The following is a 21,882-nucleotide window of genomic DNA, read 5'->3' as shown; positions in this document are numbered from 1 at the left end:
TCAATGAATTTAAAATAAATATATACATGTATATATAAATAAATGAAAATTAAGTACTTAAAAATCAAATACTACAACGAATGAATTAAAATAGACAGATCCATAACTAAATAAATACATTTATAAATAAATAAATAAATAAATAAATTTATAAATAAATAATAAATACATAAATGAAAAAATCATAAATTACTTAAAATCAAATAATACAGTAAATAAATACATACATAAATGAATGAATGATTATATCATAGGATTTTATATATATATATATATATATATATATATATATATATATATATATATATATATATATATATATATAATTGATTGGTATATATATTTTTTTTTGTTTTGTTTTTTTATATATATTATATTTCTTTTTTTTGCCGTCCTATATTTGGCACAGTGTAGCAAATTCCTTACGACCTGCTGTCTGATACGGCAATAAAACCCTGACCCAAACTGATGATACTACACAAAAACACTGTGGGAGGTTCATCATTTTCTAATAAGGAATTACGGACCCTTGGCATTGTTCACTGACGTCTTTATGGAGCACGTTATGATATAAGCTGAACTACTGAATTAGCTGACGTGTTTTATACAGTAGACACAGTTCAACTAGATCCACACCACGGCTTTATAAGGGGGTCAGGAATCTGTCTTTTGACCTTTGAGCTAGATGATCATTTATACATTACAGCAGACCATAGGCGCATGAGAGAGAGAGAGAGTCTGTTTAGTAATGATTTTAATGAATATGAGATGAGAAGGGGGAAAAAATGAATGACCTCAACTCACTGTGTGTGTGTGTGTGTGTGTGTGTGTTTAAACATGGAGAAGATAAGCCTTTTCTTTCTTTCAGAACTGAACACAAAGGCTGGAAGAAACAACGGAGCGGCTGGAATCACTGGGGCTTGCGTGGGATTTCCAAATGGTTTGATTTAAATGTGCACAGAGCAAACATCAGAGAAACACAAACATCTCTGAAGTACAGCATTACATAACTGCAATCAGTCCTCCAGGAGCTCAGCTGCAATGCTGCAAGTGTGAATGAGTGACAATACATGTGTGTGTGTGTAAGTGTGTGTGTGTTTCCCTCTGAGAGTCAGTCACTGCTCATCGCTGAGCCCATTCTCAGCTTCCTTCTGACCTACTGTGATGCTGTGTGACAGCTAATGATCTGAGCAGGTCAAGGGCAGCGCACTGCAGCTTCTAAAGCATGTGAGGGTACCTTTTCCAAAATGCCCATAAATTGTACTATACCGCATATGGCCAGGACCCCACAGGACTGACCACCATAGAGCAGGTAGTATTTGTGTGGTGGGTCATTCTCAGCACTGACACTGACACTGACTGACATGTTGGTGGCGAGTGTGTTAGTAGTGTGTTTTGCGCTGGTACGAGTGGATCAGCGTCCTGTGGGAAGCATCCTGTGGGCACCGATGAAGGGCTAGAGGATGACCAACATAAGCTGTGCAGCAACAGATCCGAGAGCTTCTGTCTCTGACTTAACCTTCAACTACAAGGTGGACCAACTAGGTAGGAGTGTCTAATAGACAGTGGACAGTGAGGGGACAGACAGACCCAGTGTTTAAACACTCCAGCAGCACTGCTGCCTCTGATCCACTCATACCACCACCCCTCCACTTGTTCACTTACACACTGCAGGGCTGAGAATGACCCACCACCTAAATACTGTCTGCTCTGTGGTGGTCAGTCCAGTGGGGTTCTGACCACTGAAGAACAAACAGGGTGAAATATGTGAAATAATTGGACCCTTGGAATAGTTGACTAATGAGAGTTCAGTATGGACGTGATCAACGTGAGCCACACACACTGCTGTTCCTCCTTCAAAACAACATCCAGCACAAGCAAAACAGAGCTTGAAAACAGGCCGATTGCAAAAGCCCAAAACTGTTACATCACAGTCATGACTCTGGTTATATTTATAGACCCCACCCATGAGACAAACCCCCAGTCAAAGCTGGCAAAATGCTGTGGTGGCAAAATATGGTGATGTTGTTGATGCTGGAGAGCAGCTCATCACCTCCAGTCTAGGCTAGGTGTGGGAATACGGGTTGCTACAGGAATCAGGACTCACGGCCGCTGCTTTTTTTTTTTCCCTGCCAGTCTCCACAGGAGATGAGCGCGAGTTCAACACACGATGTAGAGGCAAACAGAGATCCACACTAGGCTAAATGCTAGCTGGCTGATGCTAGCTTTTACTACTAAAAAGGTAAAAAAAAGGTAAAGGTGTATGTATTTGTCACTATACAGCGAAATGTGTCCTCCGCATTTAACCCATCTGTGGTAGTGAACCCACACACTCACACACACACTAGTGAACTAGGGGCAGTAAGTACACACACACACCCAGAGGGTAAAGGGCCTTGCTCAAGGGCCCAACAGTGGCAGCTTGTCGAGCCCGGGAATACCTCAGCTGAACCAATCTGGAGCTAAACACACATCAGAAGGAACAACACAGGCTTATTATTATTATTATTATTATTATAATTATGATTATTTTAATAATAATAATTATGATTGTTATTTTAATTATTATTATTATTTTACTGGTAAAAGCAAAAAAAGACAAACCCAAGGAAACAGGAGATGAGCTTGAGTTCGACGCTTGTGTCCGGTTTGTTATGGTTCAGTTAAGCCTCTCCGGAGCACATTAAGACAGAAGCACCTGATGTGTTTTCTACAGATCCACGAGATCCCCGAAACACACCTTTTGACCTTCGAGAGCATCATTTATACATAAGCCCAGTCATTATCACCAGAATGAATGGCAGATTACTCAAGAACTAACAGAATCAATACTGCCAGCCAGATGTTGTGTCGATAAGAAGAGAAGAAGCCTCTCCCGCTCACCTTACCACCCCGTTAGAGGTCGGCTAACGGTACTGTCAGGGACTGTTTATGTCCGATGGCACCTCCGAGACTCAAACTCCAACACCGAAGCAGCCAGAAAATCCGATTATTTATTTCCCAAGCAGAAGCTGCAACATCCCCCGCACTCCCTCCCGAAGGCCCTCTCACTAAACTATTACAGATGCTGTGACAGCACATTTCAATTTCCCTAATCACTAACAATGCTGAAGAGCATAAATGACACGGAGCGCTCACATCATCAGGTCATCTAAATGTCTTCTGACAAGACCGGGCTGAGACCTACGCTGGCTGTGCTGGGGACGCCAAACACAAGCTGCTCTATTGTACCTCCGTCCAAAAGCCTCTGGAAACATTCAATACTGTTTCCATTGTTTCATCTGAAGGTCTTCCTCTCTTCTCGAAGCAGCGGGGAACTGGTTTTGTATGGCGGCGGCTGTTTCTGAGATCAGCCTGCATGCTTTAAGGAGTTCCCACAGTTCTTTACAGCGCTCTCCTGAACTACTGGTATGCATGTATGCTTAGCAGAGACGGGGGAGAAGGGGTTAACTTTAATGCTTTCCATTTAACTACTGTAACATTCCCAGGTAAAAGTGTGTGTGTGTGTGTCTGAGAATGCGACATGCAGTTCACTGACATATAGTCAGGTCTATACGTATTTGGACAGCAAGATTAACTTGTTTATGGAGGGGGCAAATAGGAAGGGTTTATATTCCGAAGCATACCGAATCATCTGTCAAACATGGCGGAGGCACTGTTCTATACATGGGCAGGCTGTTTCAGGTTGTGGCTTCTCGTCTTGCACTAAAAATATGAAAGTAATCAAAGCGAGTGAGACAAAATCATATAAATCAATGCAGCCTAACGTCTCTCAGAAGTGAAGCAACCACAGGTCTAGTGCCTCTGCAGGCTGGTTGCAGTATAAAGTGTAGCTCCGCCCCTCCCCCTTTAATGTTTAAATGACAGACCAGCCCTGCCCATCTCTTTTGTCTCCTCTAAACGGTCTTCTCATCTCCAGGGTTTAATTCAAACAGTTAGTTCACTTAGGAGGCGGCAGGTCTACCATACCATATGGCTCCGCCTCTAGACACTACTCAAGACTCAAGTCGCAGATTTGACAACATGGCGGACAGTTTTGGCTTCATTTCTATAGAACAGAAGGAAAACAGAACCATGGCGTCCATGTTTTCTACAGTCATTGGTTAGTACTAACCTCTCCAGTTGTGTCCGCTGGTTTTAAATGGGTTTATTTCCTTAAGTTTTTTTTTTTTTTTTTGTTAAACATGTAAAACACTGTTTAATGGGCTGAATGTCGCAAAGCCCGCCAGACTTCGAAAAAAAAAAAAAAATCCCAGCTTGAATTTGCTCAAGGAAATTTCTTTAGATGCCAAATTCTGTGACTTCTGAAAACATTATTTATTTTATTTTATTAATATTATTTTTATATTATATAGAAGGTCTATATAATATAAAAAATGTTTTTAGATAATATAAAACATTTAATATTTTTTAGTATATAAAAAGTAACAAATTATAAAAATATATAATAATATAATAATATATAAAATATAATAATATAAAAAGTGTTTATATATATGTAAGCTATTATATATTACAAATATATAATAGTGCCTCTGCAGTGCCGGTAACATGCTTGGCACAGGTTTCTGGCCATAACGTTGGTCACTGAGGCAGCAAGTTTTTTTTTGTTTTTACATTTTAATTGGTGTTAAGCAGGTCAAGCTGATAAACAATGAATATATATATATATATATATATATATATATATATATATATATATATATATATATATATATATACATAAAAAAGCTTTTTTTAATGTTATAATCTTAATTTACTATTTTTTTTTGTCTGTTAAAGCAAGGTTGCCAACAGTTCTGGAGGGCACTGCAACTAAATCATGCCCAGTTCCTTTTTCAGAAAACCTTTTTTAAGAAAACATTAATGAATTGAAATGATGGCCAAAACTAAAAGCTAACAGAGAAGCTAACTCTACTCAATGACCATCGGAGGCCTTGGGACACAAACTGACAAAATGCGTTTCAGGCTGGAAGAAAACAAACAATGAAACTAAGGATAAACAGAAAACTGCAGATGGTGCGGTTTGGACATTTAACAAAATCAAAACCTCGAGCGGCAGCATGGCATTCACACTTCTTCTCCGTCCACGCGCACCGGTTTTTCGTTTGCTTTTGGCTGGGATCACATTCCCACTGTACAGCACTACTCTAAAGTAGAGTAAGACACTTTATTAAAGGACACGTGAGCATTAACTGTGCGCCGAATGGAAAGGGTGACGTGCCGAATACTGCTGCACCCTTGAAACCTGAGACGGCTTGGAGAGTTTGCAGAGACAATGTGCTAATTCACTTTGGTCAAGATGAAAAGCTCCAACATAGCAGTGAAACTCTGAAGAAGGAAGGAAAAGGCAAGGCAAGGCCAGGCAGGGCTTTTCACCATATGCTTGCGGTCAGATTTTAAGACATGTAGTAAGTGGATCTGGCCTTCTACACGTCCTTAATAGACGAAGAAGGTTTTTAGCGACCTGACTGAAGCTGGCCACTAAAGAAATAATGCCAGTTCACTCAGCCTCACTCTTTTCATACAGTCACTCCAAATACTCCAAAAAGTGAAGTTCAGGTACTTCAACACTAAATCATTCACTCAAAAAAGAGAAAAAACACTTCTGCAGAAACTGCCGATTCTCCTCACCAAAAATATTTATAAGCTCAGAAGCTTGCTAACATAAAACCTGCTATTTTAACTGTACCAACGTCCACGTGCAGTTTATGAGCTGCTGGACTGTGGAAACATAGCAGGCAGAGGTATAATGATAATCTCTTGAGTCTCTTGACGAGCAGGCAGTTAGACAGTCGCTCCACTCTAGAGCTGTGAAGCCGTGTACATTTCTGTGTCTGATACAGAAAGGAAAGGTAAATTATATATATATATACTGTGCTGATTTAACCCCCCCCCCCACACACACACTGTGTTTACATTGGTCTGCTGGCACAGGAACACAATGCAATGGATTCCATTCATTTTCAATGGGAACTATAGGTTCTGTCAGATGCAGTTGTGCAGTGCTTGTTGGGGCTGGTGTGTTGGATCTGATGGATGCAGTTCAGTGGAAGACCTAAACTTTATGTAAATGTATCCACCCCTTCGAGACCAGAATGAATCGGTTGAATTTTATGAAACATTTCTGTGGGTTTCTGGACCCTTCTACTGCACGCGGACTACTACTGACCATGCTACAGCAGCCCACATACTGATCTCCACTGAAAACATGCAAAGTCAGGTCAAGTTAACTCTAACTCTAACTTAGTTTAGTCAAAAGTTCCCATAACTCAACCTTAAAAAGCATCAGTATATGAGCTGATTAAAAGATGTCTAGTTTGTGGCTCCGCCCCCTCAACCTGTTTACTGTTTATTCTCATCTGCAGGTTAGAACTCTAACCTGCACCCTATCAGATGGGAGGAGGCCTTCTTATTCTCAGACTCCTGACTATGGAGGACTGTGGTGTTGATGGGATTTGAACTTATGATCTCCTGAGTCTCTTGATGAGCAGGCAGTTAGACAGCGCTCCACTCTAGAGCTGTGAAGCCGTGTACGTTTCTGTGTCTGAGAAAGAAAGGAAAGGTACATTTACTCAGAACTGGGTTTGTCAGAGTAGTGTAACTTCACAGCTCTGACCGGCCCTACGGTCTAACTGCTGCCCAGCAAGCATGAAGAGATCATCAGTTCAATCAAATCCTCACAGCATTGCTCCGCCAAAATCTAGCAGAAAGCCGCCTTCTTCTCTGGACAGCAGAGACAGTTCCTCCAACAAAAGCAGAACAAGCTCTTTTTAAAACCCTTCATTTCAGAAGAATCAACGAACGAGCAGGTGTCCCAATACTTTTGTGAAGCTCAGCACCACCTCTGGGCTGGATTACCCTTTCTGCTGCACAAATTCGCTCTAACAGGCTTCAAGGTCAGCAGTGTCGTGTAGTGTAGTGTGTAGTTCCCAGCTTCCGCCCGGCTTCTCGTACCTGTGTGAATGTCCAGCACCTGAGGGTTGTACACAGCCAGCGGCCGACTCTGGCGGGTTTGCTTCTTGGACTGGCGGGTTGGCGCGAGGGGAGAGATCGCTGAGGATGGAGAGGTGCTCGGAGCATCTCCGAATATCTAGAAGAAGAAGATGAACAAGAAAAAGGAGAATGAGAGGAGATAGGAGACAGAGAGACTCTGGGTTAGACCTTGTGTATGAAAAAATAAACATGAGCGAGTGTTTTCAGATGTTCAGAGGGCAGATCCCTGTGTCGGAGTGTGTGAACGCTTAGGTATGCGTGTACAAATGTCTACAGGATTGCGAGCGAAGGTCTCCACCTGACGACACGCGCTCTGACTTAACTAACGATCGTTAGATGCCTGCGTCTCCAAACAAGAGTGTTTTCAAACTCCATGAATGGAAACACATTTTCCCGCCGAAGCAACAAGCACATAAAAATCAGGACATCAAATGCGTCTCCTATAAGAGCTCTCTAACATCATCAAAGAGAGGAATAGTTGGAGCAGCCTCTAGTCTGAAAGGCGTTTGAACGAGTGACACCCATCCCACAGAAATGGCTGCTACAAAGAGACGTCTGTTTTAATAAACATGCTTTCCGAGGAGCCCCCTGGGTCATGTCCGGATCGAGCAGTGTTTACATCCGGACTTCAGACGGAGAGTCGAAAAATCGGATGCTAGCAGAGGTTTGAAAGATGAGGGATCGAACAGTCGTCATTAGGAAACCTCACTTACAGCACTTGGCTGATGCTCTTACTTCATGTACTCTGTTCGTGTAGGAAACCTTCAGGAAACGTTTGGGTATTTAGCAGACGCTCTTCTCCAGAGCGACTTACAAAAGTGCTTTGCTATTTACCCAAGAAAAACCTCAGCTAGTTTAAATAGACTAATAGTTCAAAGATCCTCTAATCTTAGACTCTACTAAACACAAGTCAATATGGAGACCATAATTCTCTACTCTTCACCCAAGTCCTCTCAGAAGCGGAGGGTCTTCAGTCTGGGTTTGAAGACAGCGAGCGTTGGACTCTGCTGTTCGGACACCCAGGGGAAGTTCGTTTCACCTCTTTGGTGCAGGACAGAAAAAAGCCTGGACGCTCGTCTTCCGTGGATTTTGAGGGATGGCGGGTCGAGCCGAGCCGTACTTGAAGCTCGATTTGAGCTGTACTCAAATCTACCCACTTTTTGGTACCTGGTACCTGGCTAGTTTTCAACTACCACAGCTTAGCCCACGAAATGTCGCTGGTGACCTCTCAAAACACCATTAACCCTCAAGATCAACTTCTGCTGATAGCTGGTTTGGTTTCAGGTGGTCTAAGCTGGTCTTTGATGGTCAAGGTGGTTCAAGAGCGTTGCTGTGAGGATTCGATTGTATTCAGCAAAAAGTGTGTTAATGAGATTGGGATGAGGTTGGATGATCACCATCTCACCTCATCTCCAACTCATCCCAGAAGTACTGGGAAATGAGCACCACCCATCATCCCAGAGAACTCAGTTCTTCCACTGCTCCACAGCTCCTCAATGCTGGAGGGCTTCAGACCCCTCTAGCCCACGCCTGACATTAGGCAGCATGATGCCAATACATTCATGTTTATCTGCTCCAGAGAGTCCTATTCTATTGGCAGTACTTCTCTACAGGGACCAGACAACCTGTGTCCACAAACTAGTGTTTGAAGTCAGGCTACTAGAGCGACCCGCTGATGGCTGGCTGTGTCCAAATACTTCACTGAAACATCCTCTGCAAGATTCTGCTGATCTGGTACTCATGTGGATCCGGGAGCTAGTCAGCTCTGCCAGTGTATTTACTGTGGCAATGACGTACAGATCAGCAGAATCAAGCAACTAGGGAAGGAAAGTTCTGGGAACTATTTGAACGCCCTCAAGAGCTTTTTTTTTTGTTTTTTTGTTTCAGGTCATTAACTGAAACTTGCTGGTTACTGATCACTGATATTGATGAACTTATTGATTTGGCTGCTTTATCTGGAGGGGTTAACACTCGTTTTATGGAACTGTATATTTTTGTATCTGTATTTAGATGGTTTTCTCTGATCAAATTGAACCTCTAATAAACCCTGGTGTTTTTTTGTTGTTCACAGGTTCTCTATAAATGTTCTAGCACCTCTGACGATACCCATGATTGTTATTTCGATAATGACACATACGGTCATACTGGCCACACCCTCTTTTCCCCTTATTACCATTTATCCTTCTCCTTGCCTCTCTTTCTCCCTCTTCCCTTCCCTCTCGCTCAGTTAAATACTTTTCTGTCTACTCTGTGCTTCTCTTTCCATCTCTCCAGCCTTTACCACCCTCTCTCTCCCTAGCCACTCTCCCTCTCTCTCTTTCCTCACACTCTTCTTGCTTTCTCTCTCTCTCTCTCGCTCTCTTTTTTCCCTCCCCCTTCCTCACCCCTCCCTCTCCCTCTGCCCCTCTACAGATGGACCTGAATGCATAACACTGTCTGCTGAGAGCATCTGGGGCTATCTCCAGTCTGGAGAGCAGCAGCTTCAGCCGGAGAGAGGAGCTAATATCCACCCGTCTGCAGAGTCACTCCATACCTTGAATTTCAACACCACACCCGCTTTAACTTTTCTTAAGAAAAAAAAAAGAAAAACCTCAAGGTCACAGCTGCTGAGCAATTCCATCTTTGGCTGCACTGCAGAGCTCTGAACCAGTTAGAAGACCTGGACTGGGCGTCCACTGCCCTGCATGTTTTAGAGTTTCATCAAAATCAGCAGATCCAACTAATGAACTAATTAACAAGCCTTTCCACACTGGGTGAGTTGGAGCAGGGAGAACTTGTAGATCTTGTTGTAGGAACATGCAGGACAGTGGACTTTGCCAGGAATACACTCCTACATAAAGATCTGACAAAGGGTTCCAAAAAGAACCAATAAGATAATAAGACAGATCTTTGTAAATATGAGAACAATAATAAGGTAGACCTTTCAAAGGTTCTTCACGCTCACCCATTTCTATTACAACCATAGATTTCTTATAGAACCAAATGTGGTTCTTCCATGGCATCCCCTAAAGAACCTTTTTGAATCTTCATGCATTTTATGAGTGTATTATGCGTAGTGGGCAGTGCTAGACTGTTCCATTCTGAAGAGGCATTTAGAAGAACTCTAACTTCTCATATTTTCATATTTTCTCATATGGGTCAGACAGGATAGAACTGTTCATTTTAGTCATCTACAGAACCAGTACAGGACCAGTTTGTTAGTGATGAAACACAAGCATGGAAATGTAGAAAAATTGGTTCTGCTCGATTTCTCCCCAGTTTGGATCGCCAATTACCCCTCATCCCATGTAATGCACCCCCTAACACTGGGAGGGTGAAGACCGCCTCTTTTTCCGAACTGCTGCCGATGCAACGTCACCGGGCAACCAACACACTCAGAGGAAAGCGGCGTGTACCCGGCTCTGACGGCTCAGCCAGCAGGCACCAGTGCCGGCCACCACTGCACTGGGGTGATGTGGTTCTTTCTAGCAATGGCTAGCAGCATGACCGGGATTCAAACTAGCGATCCTCTGGTCATAGTGACATAGCGCCTTATTCCTCTGGACCACTCGGAGCACACAGTATATGTTAGTACAGTAGCATTTCACAATTTTGGACACCCCTTCTGATGCACACAGCTTGCATAGCTGTAGAGAAGTACTGTCAACAGAATAGGACTATCTAGAGCAGATAAACATTAACCTATTGGCCCCATGCCCAATGCAAAGTGTGGGCTAGTAGGGGTATAAAGCCCCCCAGCATTGAGCTGTGGAGCAGTGGAGCTGTACTCATTCTCAGGAATGATGGACCGTGCTCCATCCAATACTTTTAAGATGAGTTGGGGATGATGTGGGTGGTGATCATCCAACATCCTGACCTCACTAACGCTCGTGCCACTGAATGCAATCAAATCCTCGCAGCCATGCTTCTCCAAAATCCAAATCTCCTAGTAGATAGCCTTCTTCCCTGCACAGTAGAGGCTGGCTACACTTTCTAATACCCTAGATTTCTGAAGAAACAATGAACAAGCAGGTGTCCCAATACTTTTGTCCAAATAGTGTGAAGCTATATATAAGCAGGGGTGAATCTCTGATGCGGCATGATTAAAGACTGGTGTCATTATTTGAACCAAAATGATTTACATTCGTTAATACTTTGATCTGGACTCATCTGGAAACATCTGGGATCGGTCAGAAGAATAATAGCCCGAACAAAAACATGATAACTAGCTGTCCGTTAAGATGCAGGACAGGTTTCGGCATGATGCTGCTGTCCTGCTTCAAATATTTACATTCCTGCCTCTCTAACAAGCCTTCGGGTTGCACCGTAACCTAATTACACCAACAAATGACCTTCTACCGCAAGAATTTGAAGACTAATACACCTCCAGCAGCTTCAGGCATCACTGCATATTTGCCTGTTTGGGATCAGTCCATGGCAGAAATGCCTGCCCTGGAAACGAAATGGGGGGAAAAACGCCAAAGCCATAAATATGGGTCACTCGATTCAGAACACGCAAGCGCTCAGCTGGAATATGCTTGTAGCTTGCCCTGTTATGCAACAAGGTAAAGCTATCACCTTTACTTTGTGTGGCAGACAAAACAAGTGATAGATTAGGAATTAATCCCAACCTCTCTCATTTAGATCCCAGAATCCACCCCATTTGAGGATTACCCAGATTATTTATCATCTAAAGCTGCTTACATCCATCATTTCTGCAGCATTTTAGTCAAATGAGAGCCAGAGTCCAAATGTTTCTGAGCTTAGAGTGGGTCGTGGTGAAGGTAGAGCGCACAGCAAAGTGCTCGGAAGCACTGCTTGAACACACAGGGCTCCCCCTAGTGGTTTCAAGTGGCATGACACTGTGGAGGATGATACTTTGCACTGACTTAAGCTAAATAATCAAATAGGCTATAGGTTGATGTGTATCCCGCTGAGTAATGTTCTACCTATGTTTTGGAGCGGCCCAATCAAAAGTCCTGACTTAAACCCAGAAGAAATGCTGAGGTAGGGCCCCAAATCAGCAGTTTATACTCATGTACCTATACATATGTATGGCAACCCTTTCTGCACACAAAAGAAAATCAGGCAGGGTCTGGCATGAACCTTCCATATGTTTAGAAAGGCTCCTCAGGTGTTCCAGATGTTTAGAAAGGGTCCTCAGGTGTTCTAGATATTTAGAAAGGGTCCTCGGGTGTTCCAGATGTTTAGAAAGGGTCCTCGGGTGTTCCATATGTTTAGAAAGGGTCCTCAGGTGTTCCAGATATTTAGAAAGGGTCCTCATGTGTTTCAGATGTTTAGAAAGGGTCCTCATGTGTTTCAGATGTTTAGAAAGGGTCCTCAGGTGTTCCATATGTTTAGAAAGGGTCCTCATGTGTTCCATATGTTTAGAAAGGGTCCTCATGTGTTTCAGATGTTTAGAAAGGGTCCTCAGGTGTTCCATATGTTTAGAAAGGGTCCTCAGGTGTTCCAGATATTTAGAAAGGGTCCTCAGGTGTTCCAGATATTTAGAAAGGGTCCTCAGGTGTTCCAGATATTTAGAAAGGGTCCTCAGGTGTTCCATATGTTTAGAAAGGGTCCTCAGGTGTTCCAGATATTTAGAAAGGGTCCTCAGGTGTTCCATATGTTTAGAAAGGGTCCTCATGTGTTTCAGATGTTTAGAAAGGGTCCTCAGGTGTTCCATATGTTTAGAAAGGGTCCTCGGGTGTTCCATATGTTTAGAAAGGGTCCTCAGGTGTTCCATATGTTTAGAAAGGGTCCTCGGGTGTTCCAGATATTTAGAAAGGGTCCTCGGGTGTTCCAGAGGCGTATAGTAAATGTATAATAAAAGGTATCCAGGAGCAGAAGGAGACTTCCATGTTAAAAATATGACTTTTCTGCTGTCTGGCAGGGGTTTATCCAAATGATGATGCTCACACAGTACTAATGAAAGATATTAACCCAGTAACCATGTACCATGAGACAAAGAGCCCCCAGAAACCTGGCAACTGATTTCTGCTGACTCTTTTCCCACATTTCTGCGGACACGTTTCACCCAGCTCTGTGGCCCATTTTTCCTTCAGGTAGGTAGTGCTAACCAGTGGAGTGAAGGCAGAAACATAGCGAGGAACTAAACGTCTGCAATCAGGACATCAAGAGAGGAATAGCAACAATGGGATGTATTTTTGGACGTAATGCCCAAGTTGCAAATATCATAAAAAGTGGTAGTGAGGAAGACAGAAGATTGTTCCAAGTTGAGCAAAGGAGGCAAAACTACCATTTCTATAGAGGTCTGTGATGTACTTCTCCATGTCGAGAGAAAAAACAACCTTATTCCGGTGTATTTTCAACCTGATCCATACCTACACTACATCTGTCTCGTATATATAGATAATTACAACCGACAATGACCTCCACAGGTTTCCCTTTACTACCATAAATTATAGAATAATACTATATGTATTGTTAATAAAGTGGCCAGTTGGTGTGTGTGTGTGTGTGTGTGTGTATATATATATATATATATATATATATATATATATATATATATATATACAGCTCTGGAAAAAAAAACAAAAAAAAAATTCCTTAAATTTGCATCTCCACGTGTATGGCAGTCATTTTATTCCAAGGATTTCAGCTGAGTTACCGGCATCTGCAGACTATGAATGGCATAAAGTCCCAACAGCAATGTGAAAGACTAGTGGAGAGCCTGCCAAGACTTGAGAGCTGTGATTGGCAGTCAAGGTTATTTCACCATAGTGATTTCTGAATGCTCTGAAAGTTCAAATATTAGTACTGTGTTGTTTAAATCGTTGCATTATAATTATATTAAATATAATTCTTTCAAAATCTTTCCAGACTTATCTGCACAAATGTAAACATAGTCTTAGATAAGCATCACTTCTGCTGGTGTGAGTCCATTCGTGGTTGGGTGATGGTGCCTACCCTCTGGATCAGTCTCGCCGCATTGTAAAAATCCTCCAGGTTTCCTGCGCCACGTCCTAACCCCTTAGTTTTCCCTTTCTTTCTGTTCTCTCTGTCTCTCTCTTTCCCATGTATTGAGATGCCATGTTCCGACCATTCTGTCCAGGTACTGCCAGACCTGGCTCTCCACTACCCTGCTGCCCACTGCTATGCTGTCCTGCTCTGGATCCTCACACTGATTCATTCTGGCCTCACTGCAGAGCTGTGCATACATGATCGTTTACATGCATGCACTTTCACAGTCCCCTCAAATTTTCATCACGTATGGCCTGATGTCTCATTTGCCGCAGCTCTTAATTCACTTTGGTTTATTTTACTCTAGTTGTTCTGATATTTGTTCGGCTATCCGGTGTCGCCCAGAGGAGGATGGGTTCTCCTTTTAAGCCTTGGTTCCTCTCAAGGTTTCTTCCTCTTCTCAAACAGGGAGTTTTTCCTTGCCTCCGTCGCCCTTGGCTTGCTTAAAAGAGGCTTGGACCCATCAACTCAAAAGAGATCCTTAATAGAAAGAAAAAGGCTGGCCCTGAGGCATCTGCCCACTGGTGTCCACTAGAAATGAGATTTGTCCTTGATGCCTTACTGTAGAGCAGCTGCTGCAGATAAAGACTAGCGTTTAAGGGACTTTTAACGGTTATCAATCTGGGAAAAGAAGGGAAGCATCACCTTTTCGTGCTGCTCAATGAGGATTTCCACCACGATGTTTTGGAACTTGAGGTCCATGATGGCGGCCACCGTCTCCTCCTGGGGGCGCATCAGCGTGGGGCCAAACACCACACCCAGATTAGCTACGGTCATCAGGTTCTGCTTACTGTGGGCTGCCACACTGCTCACAAACACACACAGAGACACACAACATGGACATCAACTCTATTAGGCATAAGTCATATTTATTGATAACTAATGAGACTGTGTTAACTAATGAGATGGTGTTCTCACTACTATACCTACTGTTCACTGCATTTTTCTGTCGGACTCCACAGGCAGTCACCATAGATAAGCACAAAGGCTAAAACTATGAAAGTACATTCATTACAGTGATAAAGATGAGGTTATGTAGTCTAAAAAAGGGCTAGCATCATCTTGAGCTTTCACTGAAAATAAGAGTGCAAGGTAATTTATTCAAAAGAAAAAACAAAACAAAAACAAGTGCAGCCAATTATTGGCACCCCTAAACTCTTACAAACAATCTAATTAGCATATAGCATTAGCACACACTATAATTTGTAACATATAAAATGTTTAAAGATCCTTTAAAGGTTCTTTACGTTCACACGTCTCTAAATGGTTCTTCTATGGTTCTGTGTTGTGGTGGTGTTAATGTTATGGCATTATTCGTCTGTTAGAGTACGTTGATACATACTGACCATGGTGAAAATGTCTGAAAGTATCCTAACATAATATTCCAATATCATCCACTCCTAGTTCCAGATTATCAAATAAACAATAAAAAACCCCCTAAATTCTGTAATACATATTTTGACTCATGTAAATGCCAAGTATTATGATACTACATTGTTTGTTTCAACATTTTAACATTGTTTATTGCCACGGTCATTTAAAAAACCTTCTCCAAAATGTCTTAAAATAAATGATTTATATATATACACAAATATTTTGTTACTTTGCAGCATTTCTACTGGTTTGTTCATCATGATATATATATATTTCTGTTCACTTTCTCTCAATGGAATGCAAAGAACAACCGCCAGATTTAATTTTATTGACTGTGTTTGCATGTCAAAAATTGTTTCGTATGTAAGGTTGCCCTGTCTTGCACTGCACTTTACTTTACTGTATTTCACTGTACTATATTTTACTGTACTGAACTGTACTGTATGGCACTGTATTATACTGTACTGTTTTGTACTGTACTGAACTATACTGTACTGTTTTGTACCATATTATACTGTACTGTACTATACTGTATTGTACTATACTGTTTTATACTGCACAATACTGTATTATACTGCACTGTACTATACTGTATTGTACTGTACTATACTGTTTTATGCTGTACAGCACTATACATCACTGTACTATACAGTATTGTACTGTACTATACTGTACTGTATTATACTGTACTGTATTATACTGCACTGTACTATACTGTACTGTTTTATACTGTACTGTACTACACTGTACTGTTTTATACTGTATAGTATTATACTGCACTGTACTATACTGTTTGATACTGTACTGTATTGTACTACACTGCTTTATACTGTACTGCACTATACTGTACTGTATTGTAAAGCACTGTTTTATACGGTACTGTACTACACTATACTACATTGTACTGTACTATACTGTACTATATTATGCTATACGGTATTGTACTACACTGTACTGTTTTGTACTGTACTGCACTGTACTAAACTGCACTGTACTATACTGTACTGTATTGTGCCATCACTGTTGTAATTTCTGAAGCTTGTAGGAAACAATGTTAAATTAGGAATAAAAGCTTGTTGACCTTCATAAATCAGACAATGGCTATTAAAACCGGCTTCCCTCCTAAAAATACTCATGTTCCCTTTGGGGCACCAATTAAGAAGTTTCAAGTCACTGGAGCTGTGATAAAGGTTGCATTATTTTGCTGTGTATTTTGACTCTATGCACAGTTAGGGGGTTTGAGATGCAAAACTACATCCAAGGATCAGAGCTGGACATTCTGGGAACAATTAGATGCTACCTCCATGCCAAAAATCTACTTGGAAGTCTTGTCAGGAGGAAACCTCTGCCATCATCAAAGCATAAATCTAAACACCAGGAGTTTACTAAACACTACTGGAACTGGGTTCCAAAACAGAGATGGGTTTTGAGGTAAAAGAGTCGAGGCCATGAAGACATGAAACCTAGCCCCTCCAAAAAGTCTGGTGGAGGACTGGTGCTGGAGAAGTTGTTCTTTAACAGGGAAACAGCAGGAAGTCTAACTCCACTCCACTGAGCAGGCTATAGCAAGCTTTAGGATATTTTGCAGTTTGCCATTTCAGTCCTCTAACATAAACCCCACTGAAAAAAAAAACCCTGCACTGAGCCAGAAGGAAGAATCCAGAAGAACTTAAGGATCTGGAGAGCTTTTCTATGGAGGATTGGTGTTGGATGGCACGTTCTCCCACTACACTCAATGCACACAGAAGAACCAGCGCTGCGCTCTTTGCAAACAGAGGTATTACATGCAGGATGTAACCTAGAAAATTACTTCGGAAGGATTTCCATGTGGCGAGGCTTGGGTATCGCCTCGACAGCAGGATAGCACTAATCTAAATGAGTAAATACTCTAAATATAAAGAAGCAAGAGAGTTCCATCTAGGAAACTCTACACTACATACAAATTCACTAAATGTCCAAATGTTTGTGGACACCCCTTCTAATGAATGCATTCAGCTACTTTAAGTTGCCTAGCCCCTGTAGAGAAACACTGCCAATAACGTAAGACCTAGAGCAGATCAGCATAAACCTATTGGCACCATGTGGCCTAACGCCAGGCGTGGGCTAGAGGGGTATAAAGCCCCCCGGCATTGAGCTGTGGAGCAGTGGAAGAACTGTGTTCTCTGGAATGATGGATGGTGGTGCTCCATCCAATACTTTTAGGATGAACTGAAGAGTTGTGGATAATGAGGTGGGGTGGTGAGCATCATCATCATTATCATCATCATCATCATCCAACATCCTGATCTTTCCAATGCTCTTGTCTCTGAATGCAATCAAATCCTCACAGCAATGCTCCATCCTCCAAAAGTTAGTAGAAAGCCTTCTTCCCTGGGCAGTAGAGACAGTAACTCCAACAAAAGCAGCCAAAACTCTTTAAAATATCCTTGATTTCAGAAGACACAATGAATGAGCAGGTGTCCCAATACTTTTGTCCTATAGTTTATATTAGAATATATATTCTATTATTAGATTTTTGACTAAGGTTGCTGGTTTAGAAGTAATCTGGCTAAACAGAACAGAAAAGGAGTTTGTTTATTTAGACTTTAGCTGAGGGAAATCCACTGCAAACTGATGCACCTCGGTCTTGTTGCACATCAGGCGGTTTGTTTTATGACCTGCGATGTATATTTAATGTAGCATTTAAAAAAAGTGTGGAGAATAAACACTGTCAGTCTGAGTTTATTCAGGATGTTGCTGAGGTGTCTAAGAAACCTCAGTGTCTAAGTCTGGGATGGGCATCGTTCCTCTTGGAGTGCCCCAAGGCATGAAGGCTTTTATTGCCACAGCAAATGTATACAACTCCCTCAGGCCACTTCCGTACTGAAACGTGTTCGGCTTGAGTTAGAACCAGTCCAGGATGATGCCCAAGTTCTGGACTGGGTGACTTTGCCTAGTGAAGGGGGGCGACCTACAACAGTGATACAGTGAGTATGATGACTTTTGACTTGGTTGGCCCTACTGGAGGAGAAAAAGTGAGTTCTACTGTGGCAAAAATCACATAAATAAACATAAGCAATGAGCTCCTACTTTACCAAGTGCTTAAGGGTTCTTACCAAACTGTAGGTGTACAACTGAGACCTGTACGGCCAGTTTCCTGGACATGGATTAAGCCTTAAAGGAGCCCTAGAATGGAAAACCGTCTTCATGCACTCTGTCTGCTAGCATAAGCTTTTGGGGGCTAAATGCAATGGATACTTTGGCAAAATGTAGAAGCAAGGATACAAAAAAAGACTAAAAGCTAATGCTTTACACACATCCAGCCCACTAGCGAAAGTCTTTGGAGGCTAAACGCTATGGCTAATGGCTAATTTGGGAGAATATGGAAGCAAGGCTGAAAAGGCTAAAAGCTAGAGCGTTACATGCACTCAGTCCACTACTGAAAGCTTTTGGAGGCTACGGTTACTTTGGCAAAATTTGGAGAAAAGTGCCGGGTCCCCAGCTCCACCGCACCTGCTATTGCTTAAGAGTGATGAGGGGAGAGAGAGCGCCATCTGCCTACCCGGAGAGATCAGTTCGGCTAACTGTGCTCTCTCTGACTCCGGCTGCTGATGTCAAAGCGGTACGGCACGGTCAGGATTCGAACTTGCGACCCCTGAGCCACAGTGGCATAGCTCTGTGAGTTATAATACAATGGTTTTCGAAGTCCTGTAAAAACCTCGTATCTCCGTCTCCGTGTAAATCTGGCCGATGTTCTTTACTTTAAGTCCACATTAAATGACAAATGGACCAATAGAAATGCTCCAAAATGACGACTTCTTCTTCGTGACTAAACTGAGCTTTAAATCTGTACATAAACAGAAGCATGATGGTGGAACTTTGCTTAAATGCGGGGAACTTAACATTCTGTAAGTAGTCTGATGTAACTTTTTCAAGCTGGGCTGCAGCCAGAACTGCCAAATACTTAACCGACGGTGCACTTTGGGGGAAAAAAAAAAAAAAAAGAAATCCAGGGACAACTCCAATTAATCACGTTTCCAATCCAATTTCAGATAGCAGGGTGGAAATTTTGGCTCTTTCTCTCAGTCTGCAACCAGCGTGGTTTCTCACAGCCAGCTCTAGGGAGTGTGTGTGTGTGTGTATGAGCAAACAGGGCGGATTGGGGAGGAATTTCATGGTGGATAACCCAAATTTAATTTCCAATCGTGCGTCCGCTGGCACCGATTCCAGCTCTGTATTTTAGAGGAGACGAGGCTGCCCAGTGGCTTGATCGCCAGGAGGGAGGGAGATTATGTACTTATCTTCAATTTGCTCCTATTTAGATTATATAAAAAAAATCAGGGCGCGGAGAAAAGCCTTGTAATGTAAGCTAACGTTATTTAGGAATATCTTCCAGTATATAATCACTGTGGAAGGAAGCGCTGTTACATAACTCTGATCTGTTCCACAAAAGGGGGAGGAGGTTAATCCTCACAATAAAAGTAGGGCTTGAGCTAAATCACCACACTTTTGTTTTGGTTTTTAAAGAGATGAATGTGTGTGTGTGTGTGTGTGTGTGTAAATGTGTGAGTGTAGCTGGAGAAGTGGGCTGCTGCTTTGCTCTCCCCTCAGCAGCCTGCCTATGTGTGCCGTTGCCTTGGTGACAGAGGTAAGGCTACAGAAAGCCAAAGGTCTTTATGGTGGTGTGTATATGTGTGTGTGTTTGTCATGAACACCTGTAAGGGTTAACGTGTGTTTGTGTAAGTGTGTGATGTGTGTGTGTGTGTGTGTGTGTGTGTGGAGGGAGGAGAAAAAGTGATGGAGATACAGTAACACAGAAGGGCTTCAGGCGGAGATAACGAGTGAATTCAAGAGAAGGATGGAAGCTGCAGTGGGAAGGAGTGGGCAGCGAATGGGGAGGGAAATGAAAAAGGGAGAAAGACAGAGAGGAAAAGAAGAAGAAAGGAAAAGGTGAGAAAATGGGTGAAACAACGAGGAAGGGAAAGAATAAGGAAAAGCAAAAAGTGGGGAGGGGGGGTACTGCTGAGTAAATCTAATATTTTCAGGTATAGCACTTTTTCGTATGATAAACTATATATATATATATATATATATATATATACACACATACATGTAGCTCTAGTACAAAATAGAAACCATGTCTTTTTTTTTCTTACATTTGCATCTCTACACGTCTGACAGTCATTTTATTTCAGGCATTTCATCAAACAAAGCTGAGTTAGCTGAATCTGCAGACTATGAATGGCATAAAACCAGCAGCAATGTGAAAGACTAGTGGAGAGCCGGCTAAGACGTGAGAGCTGTGATTGGCCGTCAAGGTTATTTCACCGTACTGATTTCTGAATGCTCTCAAATTTCAAATATTAGTACTGTGTTGTTAAATTCCAATAATAACTTCATTACATTATAATTATTATAATCATGCTGTCAATATCAATAATTTTATTTGGAATGTAGGGGAAATGTTGTCCATGGTTTAGGAAATACAACGCAGACGTTAATGTCCCTAAACACATCATTAAATAAATAAATAAATAAATAAATAAATTATATATATATATATATATATATATATATATATATATAGTATCTCCATTTTTGGCCATTTTTGATGTAATGTCAATCTGGAAATTGGGTCGGTATTTTGTGGTGAACAGTATAAAATATTTTTAAAGAGACGACAGACACCAGAAATCAGTTTACAGGAAAAGGAAAAAACTTTCAGTGACAACATGTCAACATGTCAAACAAATGGAAAATGGCATAAAGAAATAAATATCTACAAAAATAAATACATATATTTTACACAAATATTTTACATATAATGTACATACATATACAGTATATGTAAAATGTGTAAACAAACATACTAAAAAGCAATAGATCGCTGCTGTCCAATAAAAAACATATCTCAATTTTTGCTTGTTTTCTCCATGGTTTGAACCCTGTGGCAATACATTCTGGATAAATGGACCAATAGAAATGCTCCAAATTACTTGGAATAATCTCTTATATTACATTGACTTCCATTCAGAGTTAGGAGCATTTTTTTCCTTCTCCTGTAAAATCACCAATTTGGAGATACGTGTTTTTTATTGGACAGCGCACCAGTCAGATTTTGAGTGCAAAACCTTGGTTATGGACAAAGTATGCGATTTGACTGACATCCAAAAGGGCATGATAAGAGCCTAACTTTGTGGGATGTTCTAGAGCCGCTGTAACGGAAACAACGGCATAACAGTGGAGCCCCAGGGGCCACTGATACCAGAGAAGAACGACGACTGGCGAGTGGTACAGCTAACCCCACTGTGGAGCAGCTAACCTCTATAACTGACACCTTCCACCACCCTAGTACAGTCCATGCCATGATGTCTCGCTGGGGTCATCCGAGCAAACGGTGGTTATATATGGTGGTGGTGGTGGTGTGTATATATATATATATATATATATATAAAGGACGTTTGGGGGTGAGGGATGTGATCACAGAAAGAAAGGGGGTGTGCAGATACTCACTTGGCCAGGTGTTTGGTGACCAGACTTAACACCTCCCTGTTCTTCTCAGGTAGTTTGTGC

At 41.8% G+C, this 21,882-nt stretch overlaps 1 protein-coding gene across 3 annotated transcripts in view; it reads right to left on the bottom strand.

The window, feature by feature from the left end:
• The window catches only part of arhgap10 (Rho GTPase activating protein 10), a 130,606-nt gene that overhangs the window by 17,849 nt on the left and 90,875 nt on the right, over positions 1-21,882 (bottom strand). For all 3 annotated transcript variants that reach the window (XM_072678562.1, XM_072678560.1, XM_072678561.1), the window contains 3 exons: positions 21,823-21,882; positions 14,602-14,761; positions 6,958-7,093 (listed from right to left, as the gene is read on the bottom strand). The exon at positions 21,823-21,882 is cut by the window's right edge and continues 46 nt beyond it. In XM_072678562.1, the coding sequence (XP_072534663.1) occupies positions 6,958-7,093; positions 14,602-14,761; positions 21,823-21,882 (356 nt within the window). The remainder of the gene's footprint in view (positions 1-6,957; positions 7,094-14,601; positions 14,762-21,822) is intronic.

Source organism: Salminus brasiliensis, chromosome 4 (genome assembly GCF_030463535.1).
Source record: "Salminus brasiliensis chromosome 4, fSalBra1.hap2, whole genome shotgun sequence".
NCBI lineage: Eukaryota > Metazoa > Chordata > Actinopteri > Characiformes > Bryconidae > Salminus > Salminus brasiliensis.
Note: the sequence above shows the minus strand (reverse complement) of the source record. Positions and strands in the feature narration are given on the sequence as shown.